Source organism: Lemur catta, chromosome 1, assembly GCF_020740605.2.
Source record: "Lemur catta isolate mLemCat1 chromosome 1, mLemCat1.pri, whole genome shotgun sequence".
Lineage (NCBI taxonomy): Eukaryota > Metazoa > Chordata > Mammalia > Primates > Lemuridae > Lemur > Lemur catta.
In genome coordinates this window covers 283,784,037-283,802,540 of record NC_059128.1, presented here as the reverse complement: position 1 = coordinate 283,802,540, position 18,504 = coordinate 283,784,037, and the positions used below count along the sequence as shown (strand labels likewise).

At 58.5% G+C, this 18,504-nt stretch overlaps 1 protein-coding gene across 1 annotated transcript; it reads left to right on the top strand.

The window, feature by feature from the left end:
• Positions 1 to 7,024: 7,024 nt before the first annotated feature.
• On the top strand, positions 7,025 to 18,189 carry SIK1 (salt inducible kinase 1). The gene is made up of 14 exons (XM_045540752.1): positions 7,025 to 7,060; positions 7,676 to 7,840; positions 8,287 to 8,403; positions 10,751 to 10,814; positions 10,988 to 11,149; positions 11,300 to 11,424; positions 11,516 to 11,639; positions 12,204 to 12,427; positions 12,676 to 12,822; positions 13,186 to 13,308; positions 13,423 to 13,639; positions 14,213 to 14,494; positions 14,958 to 15,189; positions 15,615 to 18,189. Exons 2-14 carry the CDS (start codon positions 7,691 to 7,693, stop codon positions 15,979 to 15,981), a joined length of 2,334 nt encoding a protein of 777 aa, XP_045396708.1. The 5' UTR covers positions 7,025 to 7,060; positions 7,676 to 7,690; the 3' UTR covers positions 15,982 to 18,189.
• Positions 18,190 to 18,504: the final 315 nt, after the last annotated feature.

Sequence of the window (18,504 nt, the reverse complement as noted above, 5' to 3'; positions counted from 1 at the left end):
CCTCTGAGGCTGCGGTTACTGCCCTTCCAAGTCTCGCGGACCCCACACCCTAACAGGGGACCATTTCCCCAGGTCCTCTGGCCAGCGCCAGTTGGGTGCAGTCAGGAGCCCTGACCGGTGGGGTGCTCCAAGCTATAGTGACCCCAAGAATGACATTTCCCGTTTACCAGCCAGCGCTGAGACCCTCAGGGGCTCGGTGCCCAGCATCCCTGGAGAGGGCCGCAGCCTGAGCAGAAGACCCCCACACGGGCACCTCATGCCTGTGCCGGTACGTGGCCCTTGGGGGTGGAGGGGAGGCTTCGGGTCTGCCGGACTGCTTGGACTTTGTGCAGGACGTGTGCGTGGTCCAGGTGTGATTACAGCAGGGGTAGTAACAACTGCTGGTCAAAGCCCGGCCTGGCCCTGGTGGTCTTTCAGCAGCAGTGCTGGGCCCCAAGCTTGGCCTGGGGGGGCACTGGGGTCTCGGCCAGAGGTGCCTGCTCCCCTCGTTCTGGTGCCTCCAGCTGCTGCCTGGCCCGACCCTTCACCCTCGCCTCAGAGGAGGCAGGCAGGGGGGCTGGCGGGACCTCAGACCTGGGGCCTCTGCCCCGAAGGCTTCAGACGGCAGGGGTTGGGGGTGTCCCTTGAGGCTGGGTGTCAGGGCCAAACCGTCCCCTGGACCCCATGCTCTCCCATCCCTGCCCCCAAAACCAGATAATATGGATTTAATCCGAGTTTAACTGCACAGTATGTGGCTTTGCCTATTTCTCGCTAAGCCCATCAAGTTTGCTTTAAAAAAACTCAAAGCCCCAGGAAGAGCAGCAGGCAGGGGGCTGTACCCTGGCCATAGCAACATAAGCCCAGGCCCAGGCCCTGGCCACCGGGGGTGCCCAGCAGGGACAGTCAGAGCCGGCTGGGAGCTGGGGCGGGAGTCTCAATGTCACCTTCCTCCCACTGTCCCAGCTGCAGCTGACCAGCCGTGAGCGCTCAGAGCCAGTCCGGGCTGCCGACAGCGGGTAACGACCAAGAAAGACCCTCCAATCAGAGTCAGCCTGGGAATCTCCGAGGCATTGCCAGGCACGGGGTGAGGGAGGACCTTCCCCGAGGACTCAGTGACTATCGTGCTGGGGCGATGGAGTGGGCTGGGCGGACCCAGGCTGCCAGGTGCTTCCTCTTTTATTAAGTGCTTGAACTTCTTTTAGAGTCTACGTTACAGATCATGTTACATCCTATTGTTCTACGACATCTCTCTTCTGCTGTCCGGATATCACCGAGGGAAACCCAAAGGCTATTCCACCAGCTACACACCTGCACCCTGGTCCTGAGAACTCAGAAGCAGCGCAGCTCATTTGGGATCTGAGACTGCTTGGTGCCAATCCTGCTGGCCCAAGTCCTGAACCTCACTGATTTTAGATCTGTGGGGTGTTTTTGTGCAAAGAAGGTTCTGGAAACTTCCTTCCAGGCCTCAAGGTGACCCAGAGAATCCTGGTCCTAAGGAAGGGATGGTTGGACCTTCTTCCTGGCCCAGATGGTCCCAAGACACTCTGCCCAATGTCTAAGTGTCATGCTAAGTAGTGTTGGAATGAGCTGTGTTTTCCAGGAAAAGTGTACTTTATTTTTCCCACCAAACTTTTGTTCTTTCTGGTTTAACAGGGACCACAGTGGAAATACCAGCATGACAATGGTGTGCTAATGCCACTGGATTTTGTCCCACTTTGTCCCATGTCAGCACGTCCTTGCGTGACAAGGTGTCACGACAGAGTGCTCGATCTGGGAACTAGTTTATGTTCATTTGTATCAGCTGATCCAATGATGCCTTCACTGCCTCATAAGTGAATGTGTTTTCTTTTTAAACATACAACAACAGCAACACCCAAAACCATGGAAACCAGGTCAGAAAGAAAGAGCTCACCTTTGCAATCTGCGATGAAAGGGCCCGACACTGCCCACGTCCCCTGTCCCCCACGTCTCCCATGTCCCCCACGTCCCCTGCATCCTCCTCACAGGCAGAGGCCTCCACGTTACCTTGGCAACCAGGACCGTGTGCTCCTGTCCACCAGGGCCCCAGCCCTGCTGGTGCCAGAGGTGTCTGGGGCCCTGTGCTCCCAAGGTTCCTGCTCATGGTGCCGAGGGAACCCTCCTCCTTAGGGCTGTGCCCGAGGTGCTGGGCCAGGCGGCCAGTCCCGACCCCGGATGTCTCCCAGACAGCTGCGCTCTCCCGGACCAAGTCTAGGGAACGTGGGAGGAAAGGCTCGTCAGAGGTCACTCTGCCAGCTGGGGCCAGGGCCCGGGCCGGGACTGGACAATCCGTTCACCCGTGCCGTGCTGTCCCTCTCAGAGACCCTCGGAGGAGAAAGTGGCCACCCCAGCACTGCATTCCGTGGGGACAGTGAGTCCATTTCCACAAGGGCATTCTAGGCAGACACCTGAAAGTCACAGTCTGCTCCGCATTCAGCAACATGGCAAGACGTGTCCTGGGTGAGGTGGGTGGGGTTGGGGGGAGGCAGGCTACACACAGTGACAGACGGGGATGGCCCGGTACCGTTCTAATGAAAGACTAATGAAAACCGTCCAACTGCCAATGGCACTGCCAGTGCTTTTTGTTTTCGTGTTTACATATTTCTATATTTTCTTAATTTTCTACTCAGGATTTTCTATTAATTTTTACATTTAGGAAAAAAAACAGTGCTTTATAAGAAAAAAGAGTCTGCCGAGAGAGCATTCATCCCGTTCCCTCCTGACAGGGCTGGCAGCCCCCCTCCCGCCTCCCTTCCCTTCGTCCTCGGCGGTGCCCCGCCCCGGGGAAGCCCAGACGTGCCACGCTGCCCCGCAAGCTGCTCTGGGGAAAAGTCACACAAGCTTTGGGCAACGGATGGCAGACGGACATCCGACAACGCGGGCACTCCCACCAGGTCTGCCTTCCCCAGCTCGGGGCTCGGCTCAGTCTTCTCCCTCCTCGTCTTGCCCCTGCTGAGACACCGCTCAGAGCTCGAGAGGTGCAGGTGGCTGCCTCCTGCCGTGCCCGCCCCGTGCCCCACTTCCCCCAGGGGGGGGCAGCCCCCACCCATGGCCACACTCCTGGCACAGCACCCTATCCCTCCAGCCCCACTCACTTTCTTCCTGTCACCACTGCCCTCTGAAACACTGTCTTCCTCCTCTTGCGTCCACAGCGTCATTCTCCTCCACTGGAATGGACGGTCCTGGGGGAGGGTGTCTCGTCGTGTGCTGCCACTGTGTCCACACCCCAGCAGGGCACGACAGGCAGCAGGCACGTCCTGAGCCCTTCTGGATCTGATCTGGTAGGTGACTCCGACACCCGCCCTCTCGGGACCTGTGTCTCCCCACCGTGGCCCTCAAGCTTGCGTCTGTCATTGTTTCCAGCAGAGTCGGGGTCACGCTTACCCATGTCTACTCCCTGCAAATGGTAGAAACTTGCATGCTTTTTTTGAATGAGTGAATAGTAACCAAAAAAAAGTTTGCTGTGCTCAATGCCAGTGGGTCACCTGGAGACGCTTCAGTGCGAGACGCCACTCAGAGGACTCCTTGGGGCAGGAGCCGCTGCCCTGTGTGGCCGGCAGAAAGCCCAGAATCAGGGGCGTGAGCAACACTCTGCAGCCCACCCTGGGGCTCCAGTCCGGGTCGCCCCCGTCTGCTCGAGGCCAGAGCATCCCAGAAGCTTCTGCTCTGCAGTGCAGGAGGCGTCGGAACTTTGCTCCCCGGTCGCTTGGTACCTCCAGTAAAACGGCGGGAAACTGGTGTTTACCGATGCAGGTTTACTCCGCAGATGCCGGGTCAGGCCAGGTGACCACCAGGTTGTCGACTGGGCTCTTCCTAACGAGCCCCTGTCAGTGCAGATGCCCCGTTTTGGCCCTGACTGCCTCTCCCCGACCCTGTCCCCATCCTGCGCCCACCCCAGTTTCCCTAGGACTTCAGCACACGGGCCAAAGGCCCCTTGGGTCCTCAGCCTTGCGGCCCTGCTCTGATATCAAGCAAACCCGTTAGCCACGTTAATATTCCTCACTAAGGACAGACACAGAAACGGGAACTCGAAACCCTAGAAATTTAGAGTTGCAGGGGCCAATTAGTTTTTGAACAGGCATGTCCTGGGTGCATGCGGGAAAGCCCAGTTTGCCCCAATTCTGCTCTGCCCACCCGGGCTGCCTCTCCAGACCCTCCAGTTCCCCTCCACCCCTGTCCCAACGTCCCCGGGCCCAGGGACCATCTCATCCTAGGCCTCCACTTCTGCTGCCTGTCAGGTGAGGGCCCCAGCCTGCTTTGCTGGCATCTGTGGTCCTTTGAGGCGGCCCTGGAAGGCCCGGCCTGATGAAAATGGGACACTTGACCTGGCCGGACCCGAGCAGCTGAGGCCGGCACACAGCCAGTGCCTCCCAGGGCTGTGACAGTGCAGGGGTGACGCCACCTAAGGGTGGTGCTGGGCAGTCACTGGGTGGACCTGTTCACTGCGAGCTCCTGACTTAACCTGACAACTGGGCCACCCACTGAGGGGTCCAGGTTCGGGGCTTCCCTCCCGCCTACCCATCCCAGGCCAGGGCTGGACCTCCCGGCCCAGGGCACACGCGTGTGTTGTCACGCTCTCCAAACACCAAGGGGCATAGCAGACCCAGGCCTGCACCTGAGTCCTGAGTAGATTGCTCTTCCTTTCCGGTACCTGAAATTGCCAGGCTAAAGCCTAAACAAACAAAACCCACAAAACCCACAAAACCCAAGCCAAGGAAACAAAGCCAGGAGGACAGAAGGGTGCCTAGAAGGGAGGGGCAAGAAAGAAAAGCGTTTGGTCTTCCCGGGGTTGGGGGAAGCTATCTTGAAAAGGATGCTCCCCCCATCCCTTTAAGCAGCGCTGGAGCCCACTGGGCACCCGCCCACTTAAATAAATGCTGCTGCCCCAAGCTTCCCTCTGCATCTGCTGATGGACTTCGGGAGTTTAATGACATGCCCACAGCCAGTGTCCAGGGGCTGAACTAGGAATGTGAAAGGGACCCAGTTCCTGTTGATGGGGTTCCCAGTCTCAGGGTCTAAGAACAGATGAACGCTGGAAACTGCAATGACAGGACAGGGTTAAGAAACTCCAAATGGGAAACTGTTTCACACAAATCTGTAAGAATAAAGGTACCATTCCTGCAGACTTTGAGAGTATCTCTTCCATTATGTTAAATGAGGAATTCCTGGAATCATTTGCTTGTATCTTTCGAAGCACACACTGTATGTTTTTCCTGATGCGTGCGAAGCACGGAGACCAGAAAACTGAAGAGAACTCAAGGATTCTGAAAGGAAGTGCGGCCTCCGAGGGCCAAGAACACAACACGCAGACACTGGGGAGCAGCTGCCACTGGTGTGGAAAGCAGACTCATCCATGCGGGTGCCAGGAGGAGCCCCGCTGGGGAGAGGTGACAGCTATTCCTGGGTGAGGTTGGCCTTTTCCTCTGCGTTTCCACCTTTCTCTGCAAGGCAAGCTCCTCGCCCGAGGGACTGGGGAAGGGGAGACAGGTCACTGTTGGCACAGGGCTGTTCAGGGTCTGGGCAGCTTAGGAGGGGTTGGGAGTGGAAGGTCAGGGGCACCTGTGTCCCAGACGGTGTCTGGGAAGGCAGCCATGGCTGTGTGGGACGCTGAGGCAATGTTTCCAAAGAGCCAGCCAGGTGTTTGCAAACGTCTATGACCTTTCGAAAGGCTCTGGCTAGGTGGGTGATGGGAGGGCAGCAGAAGGCTGGGTGTTAGGTTTGATTCCAGGAAGGATTTAAGTCGTAGAGTGAGGGACCAAATGGTGAGTGTGATCAGGCCGTGGCTTCTTCCCTTTTTGTTTAGTTCTAGGAACAGGGTAGCAGGGTGTCGGGACCCCCAGAAGTGGAGTAAGCTGTTCAACTGGAACTAAAAATACTCCAAATTCTTGGTGTGTAAACCGGGACAAAGAAAGAGACCGCTTTCAAAGACTATTTGGGACTATTAGTTTCCTCGAGAGCCTTTCAAACACACCGACCCCAGAACAACCCTGGAGTGTGGGGGGGGGGTGACTGGGAAACGCGGTCAGGCTGGGGGGATCCAGAGGGGCTCGGCCCCCGCCCTCAGGGAGGGACGGTCGAAGCTCCGAATCAATTTCGCTCAGTTCCTGCTCCGCGCGGCTTCCGCGAGGGAGTCTTTTTAGTCAATACAAGGAAAAACGGCCCTAGGCTAGACGGAGTTTCAGTCCCACACTGCTGCCTTCCTAGGGCTTCGGAATCACCGCTCGCCGTCCCCCTGCGCCCGCCAGACGACGGTGGATTTTCCGCCCAGGCTCGGGACGCGAAGCGCAGGGCGGCCCCACGGACGCGGCGGGCCGGCCGGGCCCCGCAGGACGCGGTCCGCGTCGCGCTGTTCCGTTTCTGACCGCGGGAACCGGAGACTTCCGCAGAGCACGAGAAACCGGCGCCCACCGGCGCCCGGGCTCCCGCCGTCCCCGGGGCCGGGACACCGGCGCCACAAAGCCCGCCCCGCCCCGCAAGCCCCGCGCCGCAACCGGAGCGCAGGTGGGGCCCGAAGCGACGCGCCGGCCCGGAACGGCCACCCAGGCCGCAGGCCGCGCCCCGCAGGCCCGAGCAGAGGCGTCCGGGCCCCCGACGGGCGAGCGGGGGCGCGACGCGGGGACGGCAGGGGGCGCCCGGCGGGGCGCGGGCGGGCGGGCCTCCCGGGCTGGCGCCCCTGACGTCACCGCCCGCGGTCGCCAGGGCGACGGCCTCTCCGGCGCGCGCGTCAGAGCCGCCAGTCTCTTGGCAACCGCCCGATCCCCCGCCCGCCGGGCCCGCGCTCGGCCGCGCGTCGCTCTGGCGTCAACGTGACGTCAATGGCCGGGCGGGGCGGGGCCTGCGGGGGGCGGGCCGGGGCGGGGCGCGCGGGGGGCGGGCCGGGGCGGGGCTGGCGCCGCGTGCGGCGGGGTGGCCGGGCTGACATGCGGCGCGGCCGGGGCGGCGGCAGCAGCAGCGGCGGCGGCGTCCCGAGCGGGAGGCGCCTGAGCAGCGCGAGCGGCCGAGCGGACGGCCGGGGCCGCGGGGCCGGCGGCGTCCCTGCCCGGGCGCCCCGAGGGCGGCGGAGGTGAGGCTCGGTCCGCGGGCGGCGGGCGGGTCTCGGCTCGCGACCGCCCCTGGGCCCCGGCGGCCCCGAGGTGCGCGCGTCGGGGTCGCGGGGGCAGCGGCCCGGCCGTCCGCCGGCTGCCCGTGTGGCGGGTGCTGCGGGTCCGCGCGCCCGCGGGCTCGGGCGTTGGGGCCGGGAGGAAGGCGGCCGCGGCGGCGGGGGCGGGCGTAGGAGCCGGTCCGCGGGCTCCGGAGCCCCGGGGTCGGGACGGAGCCGGCCGGGGGCGGTGTGCGAGCGGGTCCGCGCGCCCGCGGGCTCGGGGTCGCGAGTGGAGACAAACCGACCGCGGGCGGCGGGGGGCGGGGGCGGGAGCGGGTCTTCTCGCTGCGGGGGCTCCGGTGCCGGGGCCGGACGGCGCTGCCCGCGCGCCCCGCGGGGCTGGAGGGGTCCGGAGGGGGGTGGAATCGACCGGCGCCCGGAGCGGGATCGGGTCCACGCGTCCGTGGGATTGATTGGGGTCCCGGAGCTCCGGCGGCACCGGCCGCGGGCGGCGGGGGCGGGCGTGGGAGCGGGGTCCGGCGGCTGGAGTGGAGCGGGGCGGGTCGGTCCGGGGCTGACCGCGCCCCGTGGCCGCAGGTGCAGCCCACAGCCATGGTGATCATGTCGGAGTTCGGCGCGGCCCCCGCGGGCCCGGGCCAGCAGAAGCCCCTCCGGGTGGGCTTTTACGACGTGGAGCGGACGCTGGGCAAAGGCAATTTCGCAGTGGTGAAGCTGGCGCGGCACCGGGTCACCAAAACGCAGGTGCGTGGGCTCCCCGACCCGCCGGGGTGGACCGGTGTCGAGAGCGCCTGCAGGGTTGCTCGCCACCGCGGGCAAACGCTGGCGGCGTTAGTTTGGTAAAGAAGCTGCTTTAGGTTATGTTTCTGCATAATTTGTACAAATACTAGGACACAGCAAAGAAGATAATAACCAAAAAAAAAAAAAAAAAAGGACCCAGGAGTGCGGTGGTTCATGGATTCAGAGCTAAAACCCTGTAAAGGGGGCATGCAAATACTAAAGATACTTAGGTTTAACTTTGTACTAAATAATATTAGTGCTTATTGTGGTTATTTTTCCCCCCAACTTTTTGTGATATTTTGGAGGCATAAAGTAATTGAGAAATTAACTTGTAAAAAAAAATGAAATGTGTAAATTAAGTGAGGGTTCTTTTTAAAAACAGAATACCCTTTTTCTTTTAAAATCTGTAGGTTGCAATAAAAATAATTGATAAAACACGATTAGATTCAAGCAATTTGGAGAAAATATATCGTGAGGTTCAGCTCATGAAGCTTCTGAATCACCCTCATATCATAAAGCTTTACCAGGTAAGCGCAGGTTTGTCTCTACCCATTACAAGTGTTTATTTTTAATTTTCAGCAGCGTAAGTCTGCAATTTCTGAAGGTTGCCCCCTCTTTGGGGTGTGTGTGAGTCAGGAAGTTGGTTATATAAGTAAATAGATGGATTTTTGTAAGCTTTGCAGATGTATTTACAATTATTTCTTGCTTTTAGATCACAATTAAGGTTTGATTCATTAAAATTGTACTTGGCATTCTAACTTGTTCCCATTTTAAATGTGTGGAGGTCTTTTGTTAAATTTGCTTTACTGTGAAAGCAACCAACCGTAGCTGTAGTATTGCCATAGGTCAAGCATTTAGTATAGCAGGACAACTTTGAGTGAAACAAGAAACTTCAGCCTTTCCACATATTTATTAAACTTTAAAGCCAGCTGCTCTTACCAGTTTTCATTAATTTATCTTTTCCAAGGCAGTAGTGAGCATTTGTGTTCCCTGCTTAAACTCTTCCATGAAGATTGGAGAGATGAAAATACTTTTGCCATAGTAAGAGCAGGAACTTGTCATCCAGTCTACATTAGGAACATGCCTCACCCTGTCTGTCTGTTGGTTTATTTTGTGACTTTATTTTTGTCCTCGTGTTGAAATTAATAAATTGTATCTTTGAAAAATAAGTACTAATTTAATTAGAACTGCAAAGCAGTCTCTTACTTACCTCCCTAGTGGTAAATGACAACTTTTGCAAAAATGAAATCAAGTTTTCTTGCAGAAGAATAAATTCTTTGAAAATGCTGTATATTTCATCCAGGGGTGTTGGGTATAAGTTCCTCTTAATCATTCTTATGAAACCATGTGAATCTGAGTTGATTTTGGGATGTTGTGTATGTTTGTGCATTTGGGACAGTACAGTCTGATAGGAGAACTATAATTTGAAATTATCACCCAAAAGATTCTCTACTCAGTTAAAATAAAGGTAGCGGCGTTGGTGGGACTTGTGTTCCACCACAGCACAGGACTCGTGCCATGTGCACCTGGGGTTTGTGTTTTGTTTCTGTTGTCATTTTAAAGTTGTGCTCGGAGATAAGAAGTTTCCTCCGTGGGGGCTGATGTCATTCCCTGTGCAATGTGCCTGGCCCATTTCCTTGGAGTGGGCTGAGCTGGTTTTGTTTTCGACTTTGCTGAAGGGCTGAACCATGATGTTAGGACCTTCCATTTCTTCCTGTTCTTCCACTTGGCCATTGTGTGGAATTAGCTCAGTTAAGAAAACAGATTGCCTGTGTGCTGGATGCTGGAGGTGAATTTTCTTAGTGCTGCTGGATCTGGTTCTTCAGCTGTTTGGAGACGAGTGCTTGGCGGTGTAGCGTGCTTTTATTCCACTGGTTCTGAAGACTCTCGTTTCTGATTTCCACGCAGCTGATGGGCCCCAGAACCTGCCGAGCCCCTCCCTCTCTCTCTCCTGGCCTCTTTACTCTTCTCACCGCTCTTCTCCCCGTCTGTGGTCGGAGAAGGGGGTGAGTGGTCTTACACGTTGTCTCACCACACATTTAGGGGCAGGGGCAGTTGAAATTCTAGCCAAACTGCTGGACTCTCAAAAACACTTTTGTTATTAGATTTACAGATCAAAGCAGTTGTCTTTGAAGTGTATTTATAAAGGAATAACTTCATGTTTTGAGCACAAAGAAATCTTCCATAAGAGTGTATTGTCTCTCTCCTAAAATAGTTTAAAATATACAGAGGCATCAGTTCTGTATTAAATCTCTTTTTTAGTAAAATAAAATTCTTGATGAATGAATGAATTTGTAAGGGCTGCACTAACATCGGCTGTGGCGTTCGCTGCACGCTGTGCCAGCTCACCTGCAAAGCAGGCTTCCTGCGTCCTAATTGATCTCGGCACTAAAGCCAGAGGGATGGGGTGTTTGTTATCTATTATTCAGTTTGCTCTGGTCGCTGGCTTGAATGAGCTGTTACCTGCTAGGCTTCTAGAAGAAAGGCCAGCAGAGCTCCGGCAACCTCCTTTACATCTGCAGCCTGCAGAGTCCTCAAGGTGTGCGTGGGGCAAGCCAGGTTCAATATGACAATAAAGGGGAATTCTAATATGATGTGACCTTTTGTGAGAGCAGGTTTATCGGGACAGGCAAGGAGGTTAGTGAGGAATTCACTTCTGATTTTTTGAAACTCTTTCTGAGTAGGGATCCCCTTTATTTTTTTTATTGCTGAGGTCTTTTTTTTTTTTTTTCCTTTTTCTTTTACATGATGAATATGCTTGTCCTAGAGAACTTAAAAATCTACTGGAGGCCAAGTAGATCATCTGGATTATTTGTATCGTCGGTATGTGTTCTTTTTTCTTGCGGTTAAATGTTAGGTCTGTATGTTTTTTAGGTTATGGAAACAAAGGACATGCTTTACATTGTCACTGAATTTGCAAAGAATGGAGAAATGTTTGGTAAGTCACACGTATTGTTAATATCTGTTGCAAGCAAATGGTGCTAATGTGTCCAGATTTGCTCGGTGGCGTTTGGGTCTTTACGCCCTCAAATTCCACAGCACTCTTTGGTCACATCCCAGGCGGGGGCAGACTTTGCATTTGGGGACACAGCTTGCTTTTGTTCCTCTCAGATTATCTGACGTCCAACGGGCACCTGAGTGAGAATGAAGCGAGGAAGAAGTTCTGGCAGATCCTGTCTGCCGTGGAGTACTGCCACAGCCACCACATCGTCCACCGGGACCTCAAGACCGAGAACCTGCTGCTGGACGGCAACATGGACATCAAGCTGGCAGGCAAGGAGGGCAGCGGATGCCTGCGCCGGGGGTGCTGTTGGATGTGCGGCTGCCCAGAGAGAGGGTCTCGGGGTTTTGTGCACAACCTTTGAAACTGCAGCCCCTGCCGTGTCCAGTCTAACTTTATCCGTGTGTTTCTTTGTGTCTTAGACTTCGGATTTGGGAATTTCTACAAGCCAGGAGAGCCTCTCTCCACGTGGTGTGGGAGCCCCCCGTACGCGGCCCCGGAAGTCTTTGAGGGGAAGGAGTATGAAGGCCCGCAGCTGGACATCTGGGTAGGGCCCGGGTGCGTGCACACACTGTTGGGGAGGCCTTGTTCCCGGGGAGGGTGCTGGGGGCTGACGTGTGGCCCTCGGTCCTTGACAGAGCCTCGGTGTCGTGCTGTACGTCCTCGTCTGTGGTTCCCTCCCCTTCGATGGGCCCAACCTGCCAACTCTGAGACAGCGGGTGCTGGAGGGCCGGTTCCGCATCCCTTTCTTCATGTCCCAAGGTGGGTAGCCACGGCCTCTCGCGGCAGGCGCTGCTGGGTGGGGAGGACCGCGTCCCCTGTGGTGCCCAAGTGGCCATCTGCTGAGCCGCTGCGAGGCTGGAGTCAGGCCCGGTTACTGTGGGCTACAGGGCAAACCCAGCCCGCTGGGTGCCTTGTCGGTGCCCTGCTTCTAGGGCAGGCAGGTGCCCAAGCTCTGCAGGCTGATGCCAGTGCCAGGGGTGCTGGCCTTGTCCCCAGGCCTGACCTGGCCACCATGCACAGCCCTTTTCTGTTTCATAAAGGTGTTTGACCCATTGCCTATTCCAGTGTGTGCTGTAGCAGAATGGGGGAGTTCTAACTGCTTCTGTCTGGCAGACGTCTAGAAGACCAAAGCCCGGCCTTCCAGGGGCCTGAGCCCTGGCTGGTGGCTCTCCTTGGGTGGCAGGTCTGAGCTGCCGGTGTGGGCTGTTGCCCCTGGCCGCGAGTTCCTTGAGACAGTCACTTGTGTGTTTGCCCAGGTGGGGTGGGGGGTGGAAACGCGCAGGCCCGGCTGCTCAGGGCTCAGTCTCCCTCGGTCTCCCGCAGATTGCGAGACCCTGATCCGCCGCATGCTGGTGGTGGACCCCGCCAAGCGTATCACCATCGCCCAGATCCGGCAGCACAGGTGGATGCAGGCCGACCCCTGCCTGCTGCGGCAGGCCTCCCTCGCCTGCCCCGCGCACGGCTGCGGCTCCAGCCCTGGCGACCCTGACGAGCGGGTGCTGGGCATCATGCAGACCCTCGGCATCGACCGTCAACGCACTGTGGAGGTGAGGCCCCCCATCCGCCCTCAGTCCTTGCCTGGGCCCACGTGGTGCCAGGACAGGGAGCTGGTGGCTTTGTCAGGAAAGGCGGGCACTCACCCATGGAGTTAAAGTGGGGCATGGTCCCACCGAAGGGCCGGCTTGCCCACCTCTCTGAAGGATATTCTTGGGCCCCCAAGAGCAGCCTGGAAACAGTCTTGGAAGGGAGCCTTGGCAGCCGTCCTCCCCCTGACCTCTGCTTCTCTGCCCTCCAGTCGCTGCAGAGCCGCAGCTACAACCACTTCGCCGCCATCTATTACCTCCTCCTCGAGCGGCTCCAGGAGCACCGGAACAGCCCGTGTGCCCGTCCTGGCCCCGCCAGGCCACACAGGCCCAGGAGCCCCGACCTCGGCAGTTTTGAGGTGAGGGGCAGGCATCTCCCCCCAGAGCCCCGTCCCGTCCCTTCTCCTTGGGCTGTGTCCTCTAAGCCGTGAGGCCCCAGCTCAGCGGTGCCCTGGAGCCAGATGGGCTGAGCCCCAGGAGAGGGCCCCAGTCCGTGGGTGGGTCCCCGTATGGGTGGCTCTGCCGGGGTCCAGGTCCCGCCCTGCAGCCGCAGGCCCCCCACTGCCCCTGGGCCAGCAGCTGAGCACAGGCCTGGAGGAGGGCACGGCCCTGGCTGGCGTCGGTGCCTCTTCCGAGCCAGCGTGCTCTTTCTCGTGGCGCTGCTGGTGGGCGTCCCCAGAGCTGCACCCCCGACGGCGTCTTTCCCTGTCCACCACCCCCAGGTGCCCCAGGAAGGCCTGCGTGCCGACCCTTTCCGCTCCGTCCTGCTGTGCCCGCAGCCCCCGACCTTGGCGCAGTCCGTCCTGCAGGCTGAGATGGACTGTGACCTCCACAGCTCGCTCCAGGTGGGTGGGCCACGCCACACCAGGGAAGGGCCCACCTTCTTCCCCGAGGTGATGCCCCCACACACCCGGCTCTCAGGAGCCACAGGAAGTCACTGGTTTGTGTCTCTGCCGCAGCCCTTGTTCTTTCCGGTGGACGCCAACTGCAATGGAGTGTTCCGGCCCCGCCCAGTCTCCCCTAGCAGCTTGCTGGACACGACCATCAGTGAGGAGGCCCGGCAGGGCCCGGGGCTGGAGGAGGAGCGGGAGGCCCAGGAGCCCCTCCCCAGCAGCACGGGCCGGCGACACACCCTGGCCGAGGTCTCCAGCCGCTTCTCCCCCCTCACCCCTCCATGTAGGTGTCCCCGGGGGCCGGGGAGATGCTTGGTGTATGGGCTCGTGGTCGAGGCTATGGTGGGCTGACGTAGAACGGACCTTGCTTGCCCGGTGGCCCCTTCTGATTGGATCCTCAGGATCTGCCATTTGTTTCAATGCCTTAGACCCCAAGAGGGTTCACATGGAGACCCTGCATGTAGTCATTTTGGTTGAAGAAACAGTGTGGCGTTTGGTCTATGACAAATACACCCTGGGCCACTTCTAGGCACTGAGAGGGCAGGTCCGTGGCCAGTCTCATCTGTGTCCTGGGGTCTGAGGTCTGTTGATGACCTGCCACCTGCTGTTGCACCCCCATGGTGGCTCGCCTTTGGGGCTGCCTGGGCCAGAGCTACCAGTAGAGGCCCTTTCCCCCAGGGCTGGGAGGAGAGATGTTATGACCAGTGCAGATGCTGCCCCCACCAGTGGGCTGCACCGGCCGGCCACGGCCTTGGAGGCGTGCGGGCCTGTCCCTCTGCCGTGGCAGTCGGCACCTGACTGCCCAGCCGTGGGGAGCGAGGGGGCCTCCCTCAAGAGCACCGTGCTTCTCCCACAGGTATCGTCGTCTCCCCCTCCGCCGTGGCAAGCCCTGCGGAAGGAACCAGCTCCGACAGCTGTCTGACCTTCTCTGCCAGCGACGGCCCTGCAGGGCTCAGTGGTGGCCTGGCCACTCAGGGGCTGCTGGGCACCTGCTCCCCGGTCAGACTGGCCTTGCCATTCCTGGGGTCGCAGTCTGCCACCCCTGTGCTGCAGGCTCAGGGGGACCTGGGAGGAGCCACCCTGCTCCCCGTCAGCTTCCAGGAAGGCCGGAGGGCGTCGGACACCTCGCTGACCCAGGGTGAGCCGTGCTCCTTCCAGGCCCACTTCCACCTTCCCCAGGGGACGCTCCTGTCCCTGGCAGCAGGTCACTTTGTCATGTTGGCAGGTGATATCCCACATTCTCTACCAGGCCCAGATGGGACCAGTGGTGTCCCGGGTGGCTGGAGGTGCTGTCCCAGCTCTTGTCCTAGTCTGCTGGGATGGACTCAGCCCTGGGCCCCTGAGCAAATGGCCTCTGTTGGCTGGTCCTAAAAGCACAGGGACATTTCTGTGCTGAGTGGCACCTTCTGACTTGGGACAGAGTCGGGGTCCCCCCTGGCTCCCCCCAGGCCTCCCTGGGACGTGGGTGCTAGACCTCCCCTGTCCTGTGTGCAGCCCTGTCCTTCCCCGACCCCCTCCCAAGGCTGGAAACCCCGTCAGCTGAGGCCGTGGGTCCTGGCTGGAGGCGGGAGGTGCCAACCGCCTGGCTTTACCCCTCACAGGGCTGAAAGCTTTCCGGCAGCAGCTGAGGAAGACCACGAGGACCAAGGGGTTTCTGGGGCTGAATAAGATCAAGGGGCTGGCTCGCCAGGTTTGCCAGTCCCCCTCCAGCCGGGCCGCCAGGGGAGGCCTGAGCCCCTTCCACGCCCCCACACAGAGCCTGGGCCTGCACGGCGGCGCGGCCAGCAGCCGGGAGGGCCGGAGCCTGCTGGAAGAGGTGCTGCAGCAGCAGAGGTACGGGTCACTGGCCCTGGTGGCCCTGAGCCACGTGGGCTGGTTTCCTTAAGTGGCTTCAGCTTTCAGGTGTCCCCTTTTCCCCAGCTCCCAGGGAGGGGTATGAAGCTGGGGCCTCGGGCCTCAAGGCGTTGGAGGTGGCAGCAGGCAGGGCAGGTCTCTGAGGCCGGGAGTGGGTGCAGGTGGCAGGGAGTGGGAAGGAGCCTGGCTGCATCCGCGTTGCTGCAGAAGCAAGGTGGGAAACGAAAGGTCGGGAATTGCTCAGGGATTAGTCACGTACTGGGGCCCTGTCAGCCCAGCCGCAGCTCCTCTGGGTGGGCGGGCCCTGTGCTGTGGGGGACCTGGAAACCGATAGCGCCCGGAGGCTGGGAGCACGGCCAGCCGAGTGACAGTGACCGTCTGGTCTCCTGTCTCCTGTCTCGCAGGCTGCTCCAGTTACAGCACCACCCGGCCGCCCCACCCCCCTGCCAGCAGGCCCCCCAGGCCTACACGCTCGACCCCTGTGACGGCCCCCGGGCCGCCCCGCTCCCCAGCGCCCTCCTTGCAGCGGGGCTCCCCCTGCTGCCGCCCCCCCTCCTGCAGGCCAGCGTCTCCCCGGTGGCCTCGGCAGCGCGGCTGCTGGACGCCCATCTGCACATCAGCGCTGGCCCGGCGGCCCTCCCCGCCGCGCCCCCGCCACCGCGCCTGGCCATGCTGGCTCCGGGCTGCGACCCCACGGGGCTGCCACGGGGGGACTGTGAGATGGAGGACCTGACTTCCTGCCAGCTGGGGACCTTCGTCCTGGTGCAGTGAGGCCCCGCCCCCTCCGCGCACATCGCTGGCTCTTCCAAGCAATAACTTCAGAGTATGTGAAGACGTTATCGGACTTAAAGCCAAGAACTTTCTAGAAGCGAAACAAGCAATACGTTAGGTGTTTTGGCTTTTCAGTTTATTTTTTGTTTTAGTTTTTCCTTGCACTGAGTGACCTCAACTATGAGTAGGGACTGGAAACTCTCTGAAGAAAAATAATAATCTCGGGTGTGTCCTGCGGGTGGGTGGACAGGAGGGAGAAGCGGGACGGTGGCTGGTGTCCAGCCAGCACCGCCATACAGATTCGGGACGGAGCAGGAGGAGCCACGTGGCTGAGGGACCTCAGCTCCTCGTCCACGGTGTCCCCGTGGCCGTGAGATGATTACCTCGGCCGGACATGGGGTGGCGGGTGGCCGTGTGCCTGTGCGTGTGTGTGTGGATTGCTGCCCTGTTTAGGTAACGTTCTCCACTTCCTGAAACGTTCATGCTTTAATGAAAACTGTGAACTTTCTGCTTCTGTGTATCAGTTTTAAAACAGCTCTAAATGGTCAGCCCAGGTGAAATAATCTACAAATTCTTGGAATTCTCGCCTCTGAAATCAGAACCCAGAGGACGGTTTTTTCTTATTTTGGACAAGAGGTTTTATAAACTGCTCGAGAGTCAGTTTTCCAGGATTCTTTGGAGGAACCACAGGAAGAACCTAAAAGTGGGTGGGGGTGACTTCGAGGTGGTGGGGGCTCTGTCCCAGGGTCACTTGGCCCAGAGCCCCCAGGGACCTTTGGGGAAGCCCAGGAGAAGTTTCTTCTGCTGCTCATCTTGTTTCCGCTGCTAATTAAGTTTTCATGCATTTCATTATCAGGGTCCCACAAGAACACCTGATCTGGGTGCAGTTGTGCGGGATCGGGTGGCTGCAACTGTGGATGGGACCGTGGGAGACGGGCTTGCTGGCCCGTGACCACACTGCCCTTGGGCTGGGACCTTCCCTGGCGGAGCAGCCCCCGCATCCAGGCCTGGGCTCTTGTTGCTGGGCTTTTGTTCAAGGAAGATGACAGGAGAGGTTTGGGTCAGTGTTTTTATAGCATTGTTTCTTTTTTTTAAGCAAATACTGTATATGTATATAAACAGGGACAGATATACACTACTTATTTTTTATATTTTTACTACACCTTTGTGTTCCTGGGTCATGTTAGGGAGCGTCCCGCCAGTGCCAGGTCTGTGCTGCGGATGGGGCCGCGGGGCCTGCTCTCCCTTAGCGCTGGGTGCAGGTGGCCGAGAGTTGGCCCTGACCTGGGAGGTTCGGGCTCACCTGTGGCAGGTAGACTCAGGTGGCAGCTCCGGCAGTCAGAAGCCTCTTGAATGCAACGAAGGAAACTTGCTGCTCCCCACTCGCTCTGTCTCAAGTTCCCGTCCCCCTTCCTAGCCCAGGTGCCTTCAGCTCACTTTGGCTTCTACAACCTGCAGTATTAAACAGAGGTCGTTAGGAAAGGGGGACACATGGGTATTTTCAAAAGCCAAAGATTGACCCAGTGACTTGAGGGTAGGAGAAGGCCGGTGCATGGTGGCCCGTGTCCGTGCGGTGGGCACCTGCTCTGTGCCACGTGTGAGCTCACTGCTCGTTCTTGCTGCTCTGCGACTGCTTCACAGTTGGGCAGGGGGCTGTCTGGAGGGGCGGGCCTGGTGCCTTGCTGCGGAGAAAACACCACAGTCTCCCGCCGGCTCGGGGAGTCTGCAGAGGGGAGAGGACCCCGGCCGGCAGGCGCAGGCCTTTGCCTGTTTCCACAGAGGTAGCACAACCGAGTCCAACACAAACCCTGTCCCCCTTTAGGTGATTTCTGTGCTAATGCCATAGATCAAAGGCCTCAGAAACCATTGTGTGTGTCCTCTCTGGAGCAATGACAAGCACTTTACTTTCATAGTGGGTTTTGTTTCTTCTTATTGCTGTAGAACCTCTTTTGGAGGCTGGTAAAGTCGTGTTTCTGTTTCTTGTTTTTTTAAGAGTGTGTGATGTGTGTGTGTAGATGTCAGCAGTGCTGTCCTGCAGACTGCAACGCGATAGCCTATTTAAGGACACTACGTGATCTGATTGATATGTATATAGGGTTTTTTTTACCGTAACTGAATTATTTTATTTTTTATGTTAACATGAGAGATGTATGCCAAATGATTAGTTAATGGATGTTTTTTAATTTAATATTTAAATAAAATATTTGGGGGAAAAAACTCTTGACTTTCTCTCTTGGTTTGTCTCGGAGCTGTTTCCTCTGAGCTGCTCCATGAGGTCAAAGCTGCCAGGTCCATGGCGGCCTCACATCTCAGAGAAGAGGGTGGGCTGCCAGCTCCTGCACTGGCCTCGCCGCAGAGCTGGTGGCATTCCAGCGGCAGTGACAGTGGCCCGTCACTCCCAGGGCCTGCCTGCTCCTCAGGCCCCTTCCCCAGCAGCCGAAGTGCTGAGTCGCTGAAGGTCTGGACACCGGGGCTGGCTGGCCCGGGCACTGTCGCCTCCCGGCAGTGTTCTCTGAGTCTGAC

Excerpts from the sequence above, each read along its gene's own strand:
- SIK1 (XM_045540752.1), top strand. The coding sequence starts at position 7,691 with ATGGTGATCATGTCGGAGTTCGGCGCGGCCCCCGCGGGCCCGGGCCAG. Across the intron at positions 11,425-11,515 it reads GCCCGCAGCTGGACATCTGG|AGCCTCGGTGTCGTGCTGTA; the intron begins GTAGGGCCCGGG and ends GGTCCTTGACAG. Across the intron at positions 12,428-12,675 it reads ACCGTCAACGCACTGTGGAG|TCGCTGCAGAGCCGCAGCTA; the intron begins GTGAGGCCCCCC and ends TCTGCCCTCCAG.